The sequence below is a fragment of the Leptonotus elevatus genome, chromosome 15 (genome assembly GCF_054856555.1).
Source record: "Leptonotus elevatus isolate MCC_2025b chromosome 15, RoL_Lele_1.0, whole genome shotgun sequence".
Taxonomy (NCBI): Eukaryota; Metazoa; Chordata; class Actinopteri; order Syngnathiformes; family Syngnathidae; genus Leptonotus; species Leptonotus elevatus.
This window is the reverse complement of record NC_141253.1, coordinates 12,750,257-12,764,500: the sequence shown is the minus strand read 5'-3', so window position 1 is coordinate 12,764,500 and position 14,244 is coordinate 12,750,257. Positions and strand designations below refer to the sequence as shown.

Here is a 14,244-nt window from a genome sequence, read left to right as displayed (position 1 = left end):
AACAGTTGCCTATGTGCCCTGTGATTGGCTAGTGACCCCGCCTCTCTCCTGGGTCAGCCGGGACATACTCAGCTCGCCTGTGAACCTAAGCTAATAGAAAATAGTCAGACAAGACACTTGATAGTGTTTCAACACTTTACTTTTTTTGATTAGTATTTAATTGGGTTGGCGCTGCCAAGCTGTAAAAAGTGCTCCCATCCGCTCAGGTGTATGCGCTCACTCGAGTTCTTCTGTTAGGCGGGAAGAGAACAACAAAAAATGCAACGGTTACATTCCCAGCACTGCAAGCCATTCATTAATTAATATGACTTAAGTTCAGCTTCCTTCTGGATCACTACTCACGCAACAGGTTTTATTCAAACAGGCCCAGTAAGTCTGTTGACCTAGTTGTGTGTATATAAGCTGCAAGCGCACCATTCATTCACTAAACACTGCTAACAGTAGCACAAGCAAATATAGTTACAGTAGAAATCCAGAACAATAACTGAATGGGGACAGTGGCCTTGAAAAAGAAATGTCCTGGTTCTACATGTGTCCTAGATTTGCAAGCCGGTCCAAAAATGTGGTAATCTGTGCAGCGTTCACATTGTTGTTGGCACTTTTCAGTCATCCAAAATAATAAAAATAAATACATTAGTGTGGCATGTGTAAATGTTGTGTTCTCAGCCAAGGTCTATAAAAGGCTTTTGACTATTTTCAGCGGACTTGGCTGTGTCCAGTTTCCCCCTACAATGTGCTGCATTGCATAAGATCACATTCACACAGACACTGACAGTTTTATTGCAACGGGCTACGCTGGTGCAGTGGACGTGTCCGCTGAGGTTACATTTACCCTCATGAATGCATGGCGAGATTTTGAAAATTTGCCATGGCCGTCACGGTGTGGATGGCGCACGCTACTAAACCTGGCATACATATTACAACTTGTAGGCGGGCCTTTTCAATTTATACGTCATGTGTTTAATATATTAAAGTTTTTTTGTCATATGGTATCAAGAATGAATATTTAATATTTTAAATAAACTATTTTACACACACACACTTTATATTATGTAGGTATTGTGTGTGCATGGGGTCACCTTGTTCCTTGGTTGAATCTTTGCTGTCATCTTCTGCATAAACATGAGAAATAGGCCACGGCATTAGGTACACCTGCGCAAGCTGCGTTACTCAATACACACAAATTACAATACACTACATCAGTCCTCAAAGAATGTACAGAATTGTACTAAAATAAAGTGCAATAGCACCTCCACTAGAGCAGGTGGCAGTAGCGTAGTGTTAGCTCGCATAGTAGCTAGCATACTTACAAAACAATAACTAAACAGCCCTAAACTACATCTATGTGATTGTCTGCCTATTTATTCACTATGAATATGTCATGTATTACACGTTTGTGTATTGCTGTGTACTCTTTGTATTGTTCAAGCGTGTCATTTAGTTATGTCGAGTTACGTCGCACTTTTTGTTTTATAGTGCTATAATGCGGGATTGCATTATGTAACATTGCGTAGCATAATGTCATGCTGCGATGTACAGTGTCATGTTGTGTGCTATGCTGCGTTATGATACATATTATGTAGTGTCATTTTATGCCACATGGTGTACCTATTTATTTTTGTTTTGACATCCATCTTACCTGTGCTCTCTGGGTGTGCAGGTGGCTGCTGCTGTTGTTGCTCTGGAGGACAACAGCAATTACATAGCATCATTTTTAATAACTTTCTAACTTGAGTCGTGTGTGTGTGTGTGTGTGTGTGTGTGTGTGTGTGTGTGTGTGTGTGTGTGTGTGTGTGTGTGTGTGTGTGTGTGTGTGTGTGTGCTTCTCACCATCTGCCACCATCTCCTCTGAAGACTGACAGTTTGCACCTGCAAAATGACGCCACAAGGTCATGTGATATTTCACGCTACACAAATGCTGGACTTTATCAGAGTGGGCTTAGTCGCTACCTACAGGTCTTACCCTCCTCAGCAGCTGCTGCGTCAGAAGAGCTTCGTCCTCCCTCTGCAGGAGGAACAGGGGGATTGTGGGAGTGTTATATAATATGGTAGGAGTGTGCAGCATCTTAGCACGTGTTGCACTCACCTGCTGCATCGTTCAAAATTTCGCTGCGGACCTCGACTGTGGAAATAAATGCACCAGGGACACTCAGAGGGTTGTATGGGTGCTCATAATGTTGCTGTGCAGGATGCTGCTGAACTGACAATTTTTAATGCTTTTGTTTACATCTACATCTGTGTATATTTTATAGTGGGGAAAAATTGCCATATCAATCTGATGCATTGTTATTATGTAGTTCTCATGCTGCAGCTGATAGTAATGCGGATGTTCATTCATATGATGCTGACTGACTGTTTTGGCTGCTGCTCACATTCAATTCTGTAAGGATGGTGTCTATTTATGTACAAGTGACCCAGAAGTGCCTCAAAATAACAGAAATTGACCCAAAATGAACAGGATGTGCTCCAAAATCAACAGGAAGTGACCTGCAATTACCTCAAAAGCAACAAGAAGCAGTCAAAAAGGAACAGGAAGTGACCCCAAAGTAAACAGGAAGTGCATCATAATTGACAGGAAGTTACCCGGAAGCGCCCCAAACGGAACAAAAAGTGACCCAGAAGTGGCTCAAAAATGAATGCCTGAAATTTAACAGAAACTGACCCGAAACTCCCGAAAGAGAACCAACATCAACCGGAAGTGCCCCAATTTGAACAAGAAGTGACTTGGAAGAGTCCTAAATAGAATTGTGACCAGGAAGTGTCCCAAAATTGTCTTTCTCTTCTAATTTCTATATTTTTTTGACCGATTCAAACCTTTCTAACTTTAAACTGTTAATTTGATCCCTAGCACATTTTTCATTTCAAAATAAAAGTCAGATTATGTTTTCTTTTTTGGTGTTTTTCTCCTCTTGACCGATCCAAACCATTGCAACTTTAAACTGGTCAGTTTATCACTTCTGCAAAATTTCAAAATAAAAGCCAACATCTATTAACCTCCCCCCCCCCCTCAAATTTTAAAAGTTTTTGTCCAATTCAAACAGTTCTAACTTTCAAGTGTTCGTCTTATCCCTAATTCTAAATTTCTACATAAATTAACAACCAATCCAAACAATTCCAACTTCTCAGCTATTCCTGGTCCTTATCATGCCACATATTCATAACATAACATATTCAATATAATTTCATCAAATCATTCCACAATTTTTCATACAGCCTCCACATTTTATAGTTATGTATATGCATTTCACTATATACAATGCTTCTGACTATTCTTGCTGCTGTTTACATTGTATTCTTTCTGTACATATAATATACAATCAACACCTGTGTTCTTTAAGTTGCAAATAAATGTAAAATTTTTCATTATTTATTTATTTACTATTCTTGCTTACTTCCAAATGGAGTTGCCAGCGAGTTTTACTTTATTAAATTGTATTCCACATGCACCTTTATTTGCAAGTACTATTGGTTTATATTTACCTGTTGCATCACTGACTGAATCCTCACTGTGCACTTCCACTGTGGAAATACCGGTAACACTTATTAGACATATTCACAGTACTGATTAGCAATGTGATTGTATTTAACTATTTACCAGAGTCATCAGTAGCAGCCTCTGTTTAGAAAGATCACACAAAGAATTACGTCATCACACAAACCCGGATGATTTATGATAAGTGTTGCTAACGAGCTCCACTTACCGAGGTAGCGTCCGTCTTCTTCTTGCTTCTCGGTAACTAAAAGACAGATGTCCCTTGAATTCAATATATTCACACACGAGAAGTGCGGTGCACGTTATTTTATTAGAATCGTACTATTCAGCTGAGCGGCTTCATTCTTCTGAGCAGCCTCAAACTCCAGTTGATCTGAACAGTCAAAAAAATAATAATACTTATATACTATAATACTTTAAGTACTTACAAGTATCACACGTTAATATTAACACAATTCAGATTATATTACTAATACGTGTAAGAAAAAAAAAAGCTAACAAATAGCTAAGCTAACTAAGCTAATTTTATTAAGCTAACAATTACATTGATAAAAACTATCATCATCATTCTGTGGCACGTTTTACTGCACAAGCAGCAACTGACTATAAATAATAAAAGGAAACTAAATCAAAGTGCACACTATCATATTTCATCTTATTTACATGTAAAATATGAAAAACAAAGGACAAACATCACCTATTTTCCGCAGTTCTGTCAGTGAATCTGCAAGAAAAAAAAGTTTATATTTAATTGTGATTAACTTAATGATGATCAGCACTACTCACCATAATTAACCTTTTTGTCCTTTTCAGCAGATTGCAGCGACGCCGAGAAAGCTACAATACGAGACAAACACATTTATAAGAATGTGCGCCAACACAAAGTATAACTGTTGATACGACTTGATGAAATTCCCATGAAATGTTTTCATAATCTTACCAGACTGCAGAGCTGCCGCAGCAAGGACGACAAAAAGCGGCGCGAGAAATCTCATCTTAAAGCGTTAAGTGTGCGTGCGTGCGTGCACAAGCGGCCTCAATGCTTATATCTCCTCTGATGGTCCCGTCACATGTCCGGCTTGGATTCTGGTACCATTGTCCCCCTGCACCCCCTGACTACCTGAGTCACATCAGCACAACAGACTCATCCTTATTCAGCGGCTCAATGGAAAGCCATTGTTAGGCCTTCCATCACACGGGCCTTTATTGAGGGAGGGTGATCAGAGGCCACCCCCACCACCACCCAAAAAAAAAAAGAGTGCAAAGACACCGTTGACAAGTGAAGACAATGTTTATTTACTTTAAAAAAAAATCTCATTTCATTTGGCTGTAACTGACAGCTCACATTGATCACAAAATAGGTTAAAATAGACATTGGCAGAGGGTACCCTTTTTTTTTTTTTTACTACATTGATTAACATCAAATCACAGCTGAAAACATAATTGTAAACGTTATTTATATATATATATATAAAAAATAAATTTTTAGTTGTGCTCCCAACTCTTGTAGTTCTTGGATTCTGTCAATTAAAGTGCACAATTAGCCCCTTTAAAAGTGCATTAGCAAATGGTTCGCTTTTAAAATATAGCTGTCAATGTATTACAAAAGTACAACATGGCAATATGTATAGAACTACATCTGACAGATGCAAAACAATTTCCTCCCTTATGATGGGCCATCATCGTGAGATTTTACTTACACTGGTTCTTCTAATAGCATTATTAAAGACCTTTAAAAAAAAAAATGTCTAAAAATAACTCAATAGTAGTTGTTCAGGAAGGTAGAAGTTATCATTAATTAACAAAAATTTACATTGGAAGTATATTTACGGATTTATATAAGTGTGAAGAGTTAAGGTCAAAGGGTACAAATTAAGGCGGGTTCCAACATGAAGCCTTTTGAGTGGCCCTGTCAGAACCACTATTGGTGATATATTCGTAGTATTGGTTATGATTGCAGCCATCAACCTTTCGAAAAGCCCCTCTTCGAAAAGTTATGAGTGAAACAATATTGACAGCTAAAAGGGGAAGTCAGCCCAAAAATATTCTTTACAATAATATGTTACATGTGCTCCCACTAAACATTTTGATGAATATCACGTTAAGCATCAAAATTCACTCTTTTTTTTTTTATCCAGCTCAGTGGGAAGCCATTTTGTGGAACCAATCATGGCTCAGCTTCAGAAAACAGGTGCGCCGTGATTGGTCGTTGCCTGAGCCCTGAACAACTGATGTCATTTTCAGTCGATAGCAAGTAGCAAAATGCCCCCCCCCCTCCCCCCCTTGAGATGGATAAAAACGGATGGTTTCCATAAACACAAACAGAATACCGTGTTTGGACTAGTGAGGCTGTATAGAACATATTATAAAGAATGCTTTGGGGGTGACTTGAAACTTCCCCATTAATGCTTGTAGTGCATCACTTAATTGCAGTGTTTCATGACTTCATGTCACGACAGCTTGTGCTTTTTAGTGTTAATTACTCCTCGTCACTCACGATAGCAATGCTTGCCAAACTGAAACCGGACAATCAGGCCACTAATAATGTCGGATCCTGTAAGGGCAATTATTTACACCTGCACAACTCAAGCCAAAAATAATAATAATAATAATAATAATGAAAAAATACAGCTCTCAGTAGTACTTCTGTAGATCACTTGTACACCAATATAAACAACCACCAAAATAACAAACATGAAATAAATAACTCTAAATCAAGATTGAGTATTATTATTAATACAACCCTTGTATTAAATTGCATTATTGTAATAGAATTACTTTATGCGGGTATAATTCAAGTTTGTTGACAGCGTGCACGCCGCACTGCCGCGTGACAGACAGTGAATCATTGCAATTCATCTCAGTGCAATGTGGTTACGCCTGTTGGTACCGAGAAAGGGACGCCGGTTCCTGGTAATGACGCTCGGCGCTTGATTACTTCCGCAAACGTGACTTCCATTATCGTGCGGCCCGCTTCAAAAGAGAGCGAGGCCATCGTGGCGCAATGAAAAACGTGCAAGGTGGAACTTCCAAAGTGGTACAACCAAAACATGAAAATTACTTTTTAAATGGCTTATATGCAAATAGTCGGATCTCTGGCGTGCCCACTCCTCAAGTGTGACATTAAACACCGTTTCTGAAAACGTGTCTGTGGTCAGGGCTAATTTGCATGATAATTAAAAGCGGGTTACTACGCCCTCATTGGGAAGCTGCAGCAGAAAGGTAGATCTAAAAAAGTTGCTTTAAAATAGTCTCTAGAGGGGTCGGAAAGTAGCTCAACAGAGCTTTGCAACATCCTAACTTCGTCCACGGTTCCGTATTCTGCATTTGCACGAAACAGAACTACAACCAAATCGGAGTGATTTGAACCGTGGATATTTGGGATAGAAAGTCAAAGATATTTCAAATTGGGGGGGAAAAAATGCATTATGTCTTCAGACACAGATTATTTCTACTTTGCCTAAGGGACTCAATTAGCGACCAATCACGGCTCACCAGCTTTCTGAAGCTGAGCTGTGATTGGTAGTTACTTGAGCCCTAAAATACTGTGATGTCACTTTCAGCTGACAGCAAATGACAAGATGGCCGCTCCCTGAGATAAATGTAAAAAAAAAAAAATGCTGCTTAATTCATATTCCACAAAGGCAATATTAATCTGAATGCTGTACACTAGCAGGGATGTATAGATCATATTATTGCAAAGTAAATGTCTATGCTTTACATGAAGTTCATATTTTTGTGGCTGTGAATTATTAAGCAAACTCATTTGATGGGTCACGTCTTTTACTGATGGGACAAAAAAAAAATTGAAATAACTAAAAAACTATTATTACTAACTATTAAAATAATCAATAATTTTTAATTTTAGCATTATATAATTCAGAATTATATATATATTTTTTTTACAAGATGCATAAATAATATTACACTTATGAATGAAATTGTTTATTTAACCAATATTTTCTTATTGTATGTACAATCAATGAAAAGTATAAATATTTAGTTGGGCCATTTTAGGAAAAAAGCCTAGATGAATGCAACAAATATTTTAATGTAAATGACTCGGTGAACCTAAATACTTTGCCTACGCTGTGTGTGACTCTCTGTAGACGAGCAGTTGACCTGGAAGTGATAATAAGACAAGTTTGGGGCAATTAAGCACTCTAAAACAATGTTCTCATCGAAAATAGAGTCTGACCCTGACACCACCCAAATACCTGACATTTTCCGAGGGTACGAGGCCGTGTGTTTCAGAGCTCGCCCCGCAAGCGCGTGTGCAGGTCCTCCTGGTCGATGCGGCCCGTTTGCCGGTGCCAGCGGTGGTGCGCCAGCAGCGCCACGTTCCTGGCCGAGATGGCGCTCATCTCCATGGAGCTGGCCGCCCACTCCACGGCGCTCAGGTAGTAGAGTTTACCGTGGAGGATGAAGGGCGGGGTCTGGCGTTGCGAGGGGCCGTAAGCGGGGTAGGCCAGCCACGGAGTCTGCGATACCGAATCCCACGACAGGAACAAACGTCGGAGGTCCTCATGGTCCAGCCCTCTGGGAGAAAACACTTTCCACACTTTGCTGTGGCTGGCGGGGGGTCGGATGTAGCCGGGCGGGATGTGGACCGGGTCGACGGAATGCAAACTGTACATGATGTTGTCTTTGGAGTCGGCGGTGAGAACTTCCGACACCGTGAACTCCGAGGCGGGCCGCGTGACTCCGAGGTAGGACGTGTTGAGCACGCCGTGGACCAGAATGGAGAACACCTGGTGGTAGATGCCGGGAAACTGCGACACCATCGGCGAGGATAGACCTGAGAAGGAGATGTCGGACTTGCCCTGGTGAAGCGGTGTTGCTATGACAACGATGTCATACATGGAGTGCCCCGCACCACTGTCATCAATATAATTGACCTCATAGAAGCCGCTGCCGGGCCCTGCGAACAAGAGAAGCAGTTTTTTTTAAATTGGCTTCTACACAAATAGTTGGGTATCTTCACCATCAATGGTGAAAATAAACAAAAGTAAAATCAAACTCATTTGAATAAATTACCAAAAACTCTAAGACGCTGTGGAAAAACAATTACAAATTACCTGCGGAACATTACAACCAAGAACTCCCTTTACCCGAAAAGCAGCTCTTGTCTCCCACTTCCAACGCAGGTGAGGATCATTACTAGGCTTCAACAGAGCTTGCTGGTGAGCTGTCATTAGAATCAGCTGCGTTGGAATAGGGAGACATGGAAAAAAGGCTGGATAGTGGCCGTTTCTCAATATCAAGAACGTACTTCCCAAGCACGCATATACATTTCGTACTTCAAGGAACGAATGGCAGCGGAGGAGCGTCACGTTTGTTCTTCTTCTTTCATTTCCGGCATAATAGGCATGGCATGTGCGTCGCTGCCCCCCACCAGCATCACATAAGTAATTTACAACTTTATTAAATCTAGTTGTTTTTTTCTACATAACTTAATTAAACAGCTGCAATTTACAATATTATATATACATATATTAACATACATTAAACATGAATTACTATATATTCAAAGACATTTTTTTTATAGATGTACCACAATTTCAGGAGAATCAAATCAAAACCTGCAACTCACATCGGTGTCTTTCCAGAACTTTTCCCCCCCCAATATAACCCTAAATTGGATAAATCCCATGTATAATTTCAAATGATACTTCTGTAATATATCACTCATAATGATACAACATCTAGTCACGTGGTACACAGTTACGGCAATGCGTCAGAACTAGGAAGCTGGCAGTCAGAATGACATCTGGGTATTATATATATAATTTTTTTAATGAATATGAAGTACGCAATAAACACTAATCAATAATTTTTTTTAATGAATATGAAGTACGCAATAAACACTAATCACTGGTTAATAAACAGTAATCGGGGCCGGGGGGGTGCTTTTGTCACACAATTTAAAGCTAAATTAAAATGAATCAAATTAGTCGATTAATCGGTTGAATAATCGATCGATTAATCGATTCTAAAACTATTTCGTAGTGACAGCACTTGACTATAGTCACTTCTTAACACAAACTAAAACGTTCCTATTACACAGCGCATTGTTGCTATTATGGTGAGATGTTACAGAAAGAGCACAAAATTACACACACATGGGAGGCTAGGTTCCACAGAAAAAAAATGGAGGAATTTGGAGGAGATAGGTAAAGCTTTAGTTTTAAACAGACGTTACGGAGAGTCGTCGCCACATATGCAGCAGGTATTGTAATCTTCATAGGCTTTTAATCATGACTGAACGGGGTCCATTTCCTTATTATTATTATTTTTTGCAATGTTATATTGATGATTAGTGGCTATGTTTGTTCAAAACCGTCATGTTTTGTCTCACATTCGCCATTTTAAAAGGTGCTCCCAGTGGGAAGCATAAACAGAAATTCCTCTGGTCATATTCATTTCTTCGGAGAATGTCATTTGTTCTGTATTTCCTCAACTTTCTCTATCGCAGTAGTCGTTCACTCTCTCCCCTACTTCCTTTCTCGGCGTATGGCGGTCTCGTCTTCGCTGTTAAGTCAGTGTTGACTGTCTGAAATGCACATTTGATTGGCTTAGTAAGATCCCGCAGGATGGCTTAAGTCGCATGTAATTGGTCTGCACGCTTGGCCTGGCACTAAAGTACTACCGGAAAGCTCACCAAACTTTGTTTTCACTGTCTGGGTCCGAATGGAATAGCTTCTGGGTCTGGGTGGGGTCCGCCAGTTAGTGATCTCTGGTTTACACATGAATATGGGCCAGTGATTGAGAAATGTGGTCTACCTCTAGTTGTAAAATTAAATGTTCAAACTGTTTGAGTGGCTTCAACTTGGAAAAAATATATATATAATTCAGGACAGTAGATTTGTTGTACTGTTGTTATAGTTCAATTATATTTAACTTTTAAGTACAATTTGCATTGAATCGTTTACAAATTATTGTTTTCATTTTAGCTTTTTTATTCAGTACATTTTTAAAGGGGGCGTCCATCCATCCATTTCGGGGGCAGCCATTTAAGTCACTTGTTGTTGATTGAAAATGACATCATATTTGCTCAGGGCTCTCGTACCAATCGCAGCCCAGATTCAGAAAAGAGGTGAGCCGCGATTGGTCGTTTCCTGAGCCCTGAGACACTGCAGCAAAGCAAAATGGCCGCCCCCTAAAACGGGTGGATGTTGCTACTTAAGTCATATAACTTAACTTACAAAGCCAATGTTAAAGGGATAGTTTGGGTTTTTGGACATGAATCTGTATGGCATCCTCCCCTCAAGTGGTGTGCAATCAGTACTGACTTACCGCTGACAGTGACCTGTGACCCGAGACCCGGTCCGGTTTTGGTCGAGACGAAAGTAGTCCGGCAAGTTGGCTGGGGTCACGGAAATACAGCGTTTTTCTTCTACAAACAATTTGTGTTCAAAAGAGTGATGGTCTCGAGGCACAGGTCGCTGTCAGCGGTAAGTCAGTGCTGATTGCAAACCACTTGAGGTGAGGATGCCATACAGATTCATGTCCAAAAACCCAAACTATCCCTTTAATCAGAATACTGTGTTTACACTAGCGGGGCTACATAAAACATATTGTCAGGAACATTTCTGGGCCCCCTTTAAGCAGTTTTTTTTATTTTCCTACATTGAATCACGGTGTTATTGCTCAAACAAAATAAACATTTTAAGGGGGAAAAACAACTTCTTCCTTATTTTGAACACTTGGGACCTATTACATGATTATTTTAGTGTAGGTCACGTTGGTGGTACTTGGTGTAAATGTTTGAAAACCACTGATATAGGCAGTTCTAAAAAAAATAAAAAAAATGTTTGTGTGTAGTTGGGTGTTAATTACTTGGTTCCATTCACAACTGCTGAATAGTACCTGTCTTGGACGGGCGGACTTTGAACGAAACGTTGGTCACTCTGGCTCGGATGAGTTCACTCTTGCTGTGGTAAAGAAGTCCAGAGCAAACTCTTTTGTTCCCTCCATCCACTGCCCACAGGCCCGAGTCCGCCCCTGCCAGCGACACAGCCCCTGGCACGACAACAAAAAAATGGCGACAAAATTCCTTGACCGGCAAGCGCGTGTTGAGGCGTGAAATTCCAAACCGGCGAGGGCGTTGATACGGACACTTTGTCCGTAGGTCTGGCGCGTGAGGGGAGACACAACGTCGTTGAGGAAGACCTGCGTAAATCCTTCGGCCCTCATGGTTTCCTCCAGCGAGTGATTCATCAGGCTGAGGAAGTCGTCCCCGCCCATGGCGTGCAGGAGCCTCTCCACGCTGGTGAAGGAGTAATCGTACTGCTGGTACTGGTAGATCCTGTCAGCATAGGAAACTCTTACACTTCACGACAAAGGATATATTCGATTTATCTCCTCCGTCCTCACCTCATGAATTTATCCATAACACTCTCCACCCACATCTGCATGAACAGATAATTGAGCCCGTAGCGCCACAGCATGCGCAAGAAGTTTACGATGAACCAGTCACTTTCCTCGAAAGTGAGCTCGCTACCGTCGAAGACTGCCTTTTTCGACGAGATATCCTGACGTGTCGCGATGCCTGAAGAAAGATACATTTGATAGATGAATATAAAAAAAAAGTAAGTAGGCTTCATTTAGGTTGGAAAAGATCCTATTGACTCAACGGCATTACCTAATTTGTCAACAAAGTGCTTCATGTGGAGGTTAAGGGGATGGATGACCACGCCTCCCGTCTCATATTCCTGATTTGCCATCTGCGTCGTCGCCAGTCGTCCACCGACATCGTTGGGTTCGAACACATCTATCTTAACCGTGGGTCCGAACTCCTGCCTCAGGTAGAACGCTGCGGCCGTGCCGCCGATGCCTGCTCCCACCACAGCTGGACGGGAGGAATGTTAGGACTGTCAATCAATGGCATGCATCCATACATTGTGAAGTACTATTTGTGAAGGTCCACGTGTACAATCCGTGCATGGGGTGTGAAACTTGCATGGGGACTGAATCGTTAGAATAGACCCGGTTATTGACCGTAAATGTAAAAAATGTCAATACGCAAATGAGGGCGAGTCGTCATGGGAATTCTGTCTGATGCACTTGAGTACAAACGTTGCATACTGTGTTGGAAATCAGGTATTACAATTTTTATCTCACTAATATGATTCATCGTGACAATACGACTTTAACCTTGAAAATAGACAACTTTTATTTTGAAAATATACAACAAACTGATTCTTGTAATTTTTCTGACTTTAATCTATAATATCTACAACTTTATTCTTGCAAAATTATAACCTTATTACTGGAATTTTGGAAATATTCCAAATTATTCCTGGAAAATATATGCATATGTAATTATTTTATATAAAAAAATATATAATCTGCTGAACATAATTGCCTAATTAATATTTCAATAATCATTGATTTAGGTAATTATGCTATGTGGCCGACAATATATATATGGCGTTTTTCTATGAAAATAAATATTGTTCATGACTTTAATTTTACAAATTATGACTTAATCTTAAAAAAATATTTTTCTCAAGTATTTACCATCTTATTCTCATACAATTTACAACAGAAATCTAAAAAAACATATATATATTGTTTTACTTATTGAAAATGAAACGACTTTATTCTTGTAAGATTAAAACTTTAATCTCATAGTGTCATTTTTTTTCTTATTTTCTTCATACCAATAGAATCGAAATAAATGTCAAGTTAATTAATTTCCTACAATTAATGTGGTGGTCAGCGACCACCACATTAAGTCTGCAAACTCTGCATAAACTTGATAACGATCGTGTTGATTGGAACAGATGCGTTTGAGCAGGGAGCATAGAGCATCCCAAATCTGCAGAACCGAGCTTGGACACCCATGCATCTAGATGAAAAGATTTTTATAAAATCTTACCAATATTTGTGGGTGGCCGGTGCAGCTCCGGACTGGAGGCCAAACATCTACTGGCGTAGTGACAGATTCTCAAGAGCAGGAAGGCTCTCATGAGTGTCCCAACACTCATGATGCACTTCGTGGGCCGAAGACGTCTGAAACAAGATGAAGCAAACCAGTCAATGATTTAATTGTCTTATCAGTCATGTCTCGAAGTATAACCTGACCTAATTCATATCATAACAAGATAGACGGACGGCGTGTTCACTTCAGTATAATTTCAGTAAATTTACGTTGCATGCAGTCAAGTGGGAATGTCAGATTAAAAAACAAAAACAAAAAAAACTCGACTACAAGTCTGCAGTTGTTTTAACGTTACTCTAACTCTTCGTCATAACATACAAGTTGACTATTAAGAATATTTGACTACTTACACAAGACGGGGGGATTTATAAAATATATCCAAGAAGCTTGGCTTGAAGCAAAACTGAGAAAGGGCTAGCCCTTACTGGCAAAACTAGTAACCTGCTAGTTTGAACAGTTGAAACGACCTTCCATACGTCATTCCGGGTACTTTTCCCCCCTCGGTTTCAAAATAAAATAAATTTAAGCTTTTGCATACATTCGGAGGCCAAAAATGAAATCTTACTTATAATTTAATTATAATAATTACATTTATAATTCTATTATTTAAAATTGCATTAAACAATTACGTCATAACGTGGTAGAATTATGTAGCATTTATTTTTGTAGCCACTGTTCACGTTTATTTTTGTTACAAATAGAAAATAGAACAAAAATGCTGGTGCGAAAAAATTTAAAATCATAAATTGTCTTTTTTGTTTTTTAACGGACTGACTCCAAAATCCGGAAAAGGTTGTCTTTAGCG

General features: G+C 39.7%; 2 protein-coding genes across 3 annotated transcripts; both read right to left on the bottom strand.

The window, feature by feature from the left end:
* Window positions 1–121: 121 nt before the first annotated feature.
* On the bottom strand, window positions 122–4,640 carry LOC147161985 (uncharacterized). Of its 2 annotated transcripts, none has more exons than XM_086096463.1 (13): window positions 4,434–4,640; window positions 4,280–4,330; window positions 4,191–4,217; window positions 3,816–3,866; window positions 3,702–3,737; window positions 3,596–3,616; window positions 3,481–3,519; window positions 2,087–2,122; window positions 1,955–2,005; window positions 1,831–1,869; window positions 1,640–1,681; window positions 1,080–1,112; window positions 122–230 (listed from the first exon to the last, which is right to left on the bottom strand). In XM_086096463.1, the coding sequence occupies exons 1-13, from the start codon at window positions 4,486–4,488 to the stop codon at window positions 217–219; spliced, it is 495 nt and encodes a 164-aa protein (XP_085952589.1). In that variant the 5' UTR covers window positions 4,489–4,640; the 3' UTR covers window positions 122–216. The 2 variants fall into 2 exon arrangements, with proteins under 2 accessions (XP_085952589.1, XP_085952590.1); XM_086096464.1 differs by having other exon boundaries at window positions 1,964–2,005; window positions 4,434–4,638.
* Window positions 4,641–4,765: 125 nt separating this feature from the next.
* On the bottom strand, window positions 4,766–13,918 carry pcyox1 (prenylcysteine oxidase 1). Its single transcript, XM_086096458.1, has 7 exons — window positions 13,790–13,918; window positions 13,377–13,510; window positions 12,138–12,344; window positions 11,870–12,044; window positions 11,590–11,801; window positions 11,363–11,515; window positions 4,766–8,414 (listed from the first exon to the last, which is right to left on the bottom strand). Exons 2-7 carry the CDS (start codon window positions 13,483–13,485, stop codon window positions 7,744–7,746), a joined length of 1,527 nt encoding a protein of 508 aa, XP_085952584.1. The 5' UTR covers window positions 13,486–13,510; window positions 13,790–13,918; the 3' UTR covers window positions 4,766–7,743.
* Window positions 13,919–14,244: the final 326 nt, after the last annotated feature.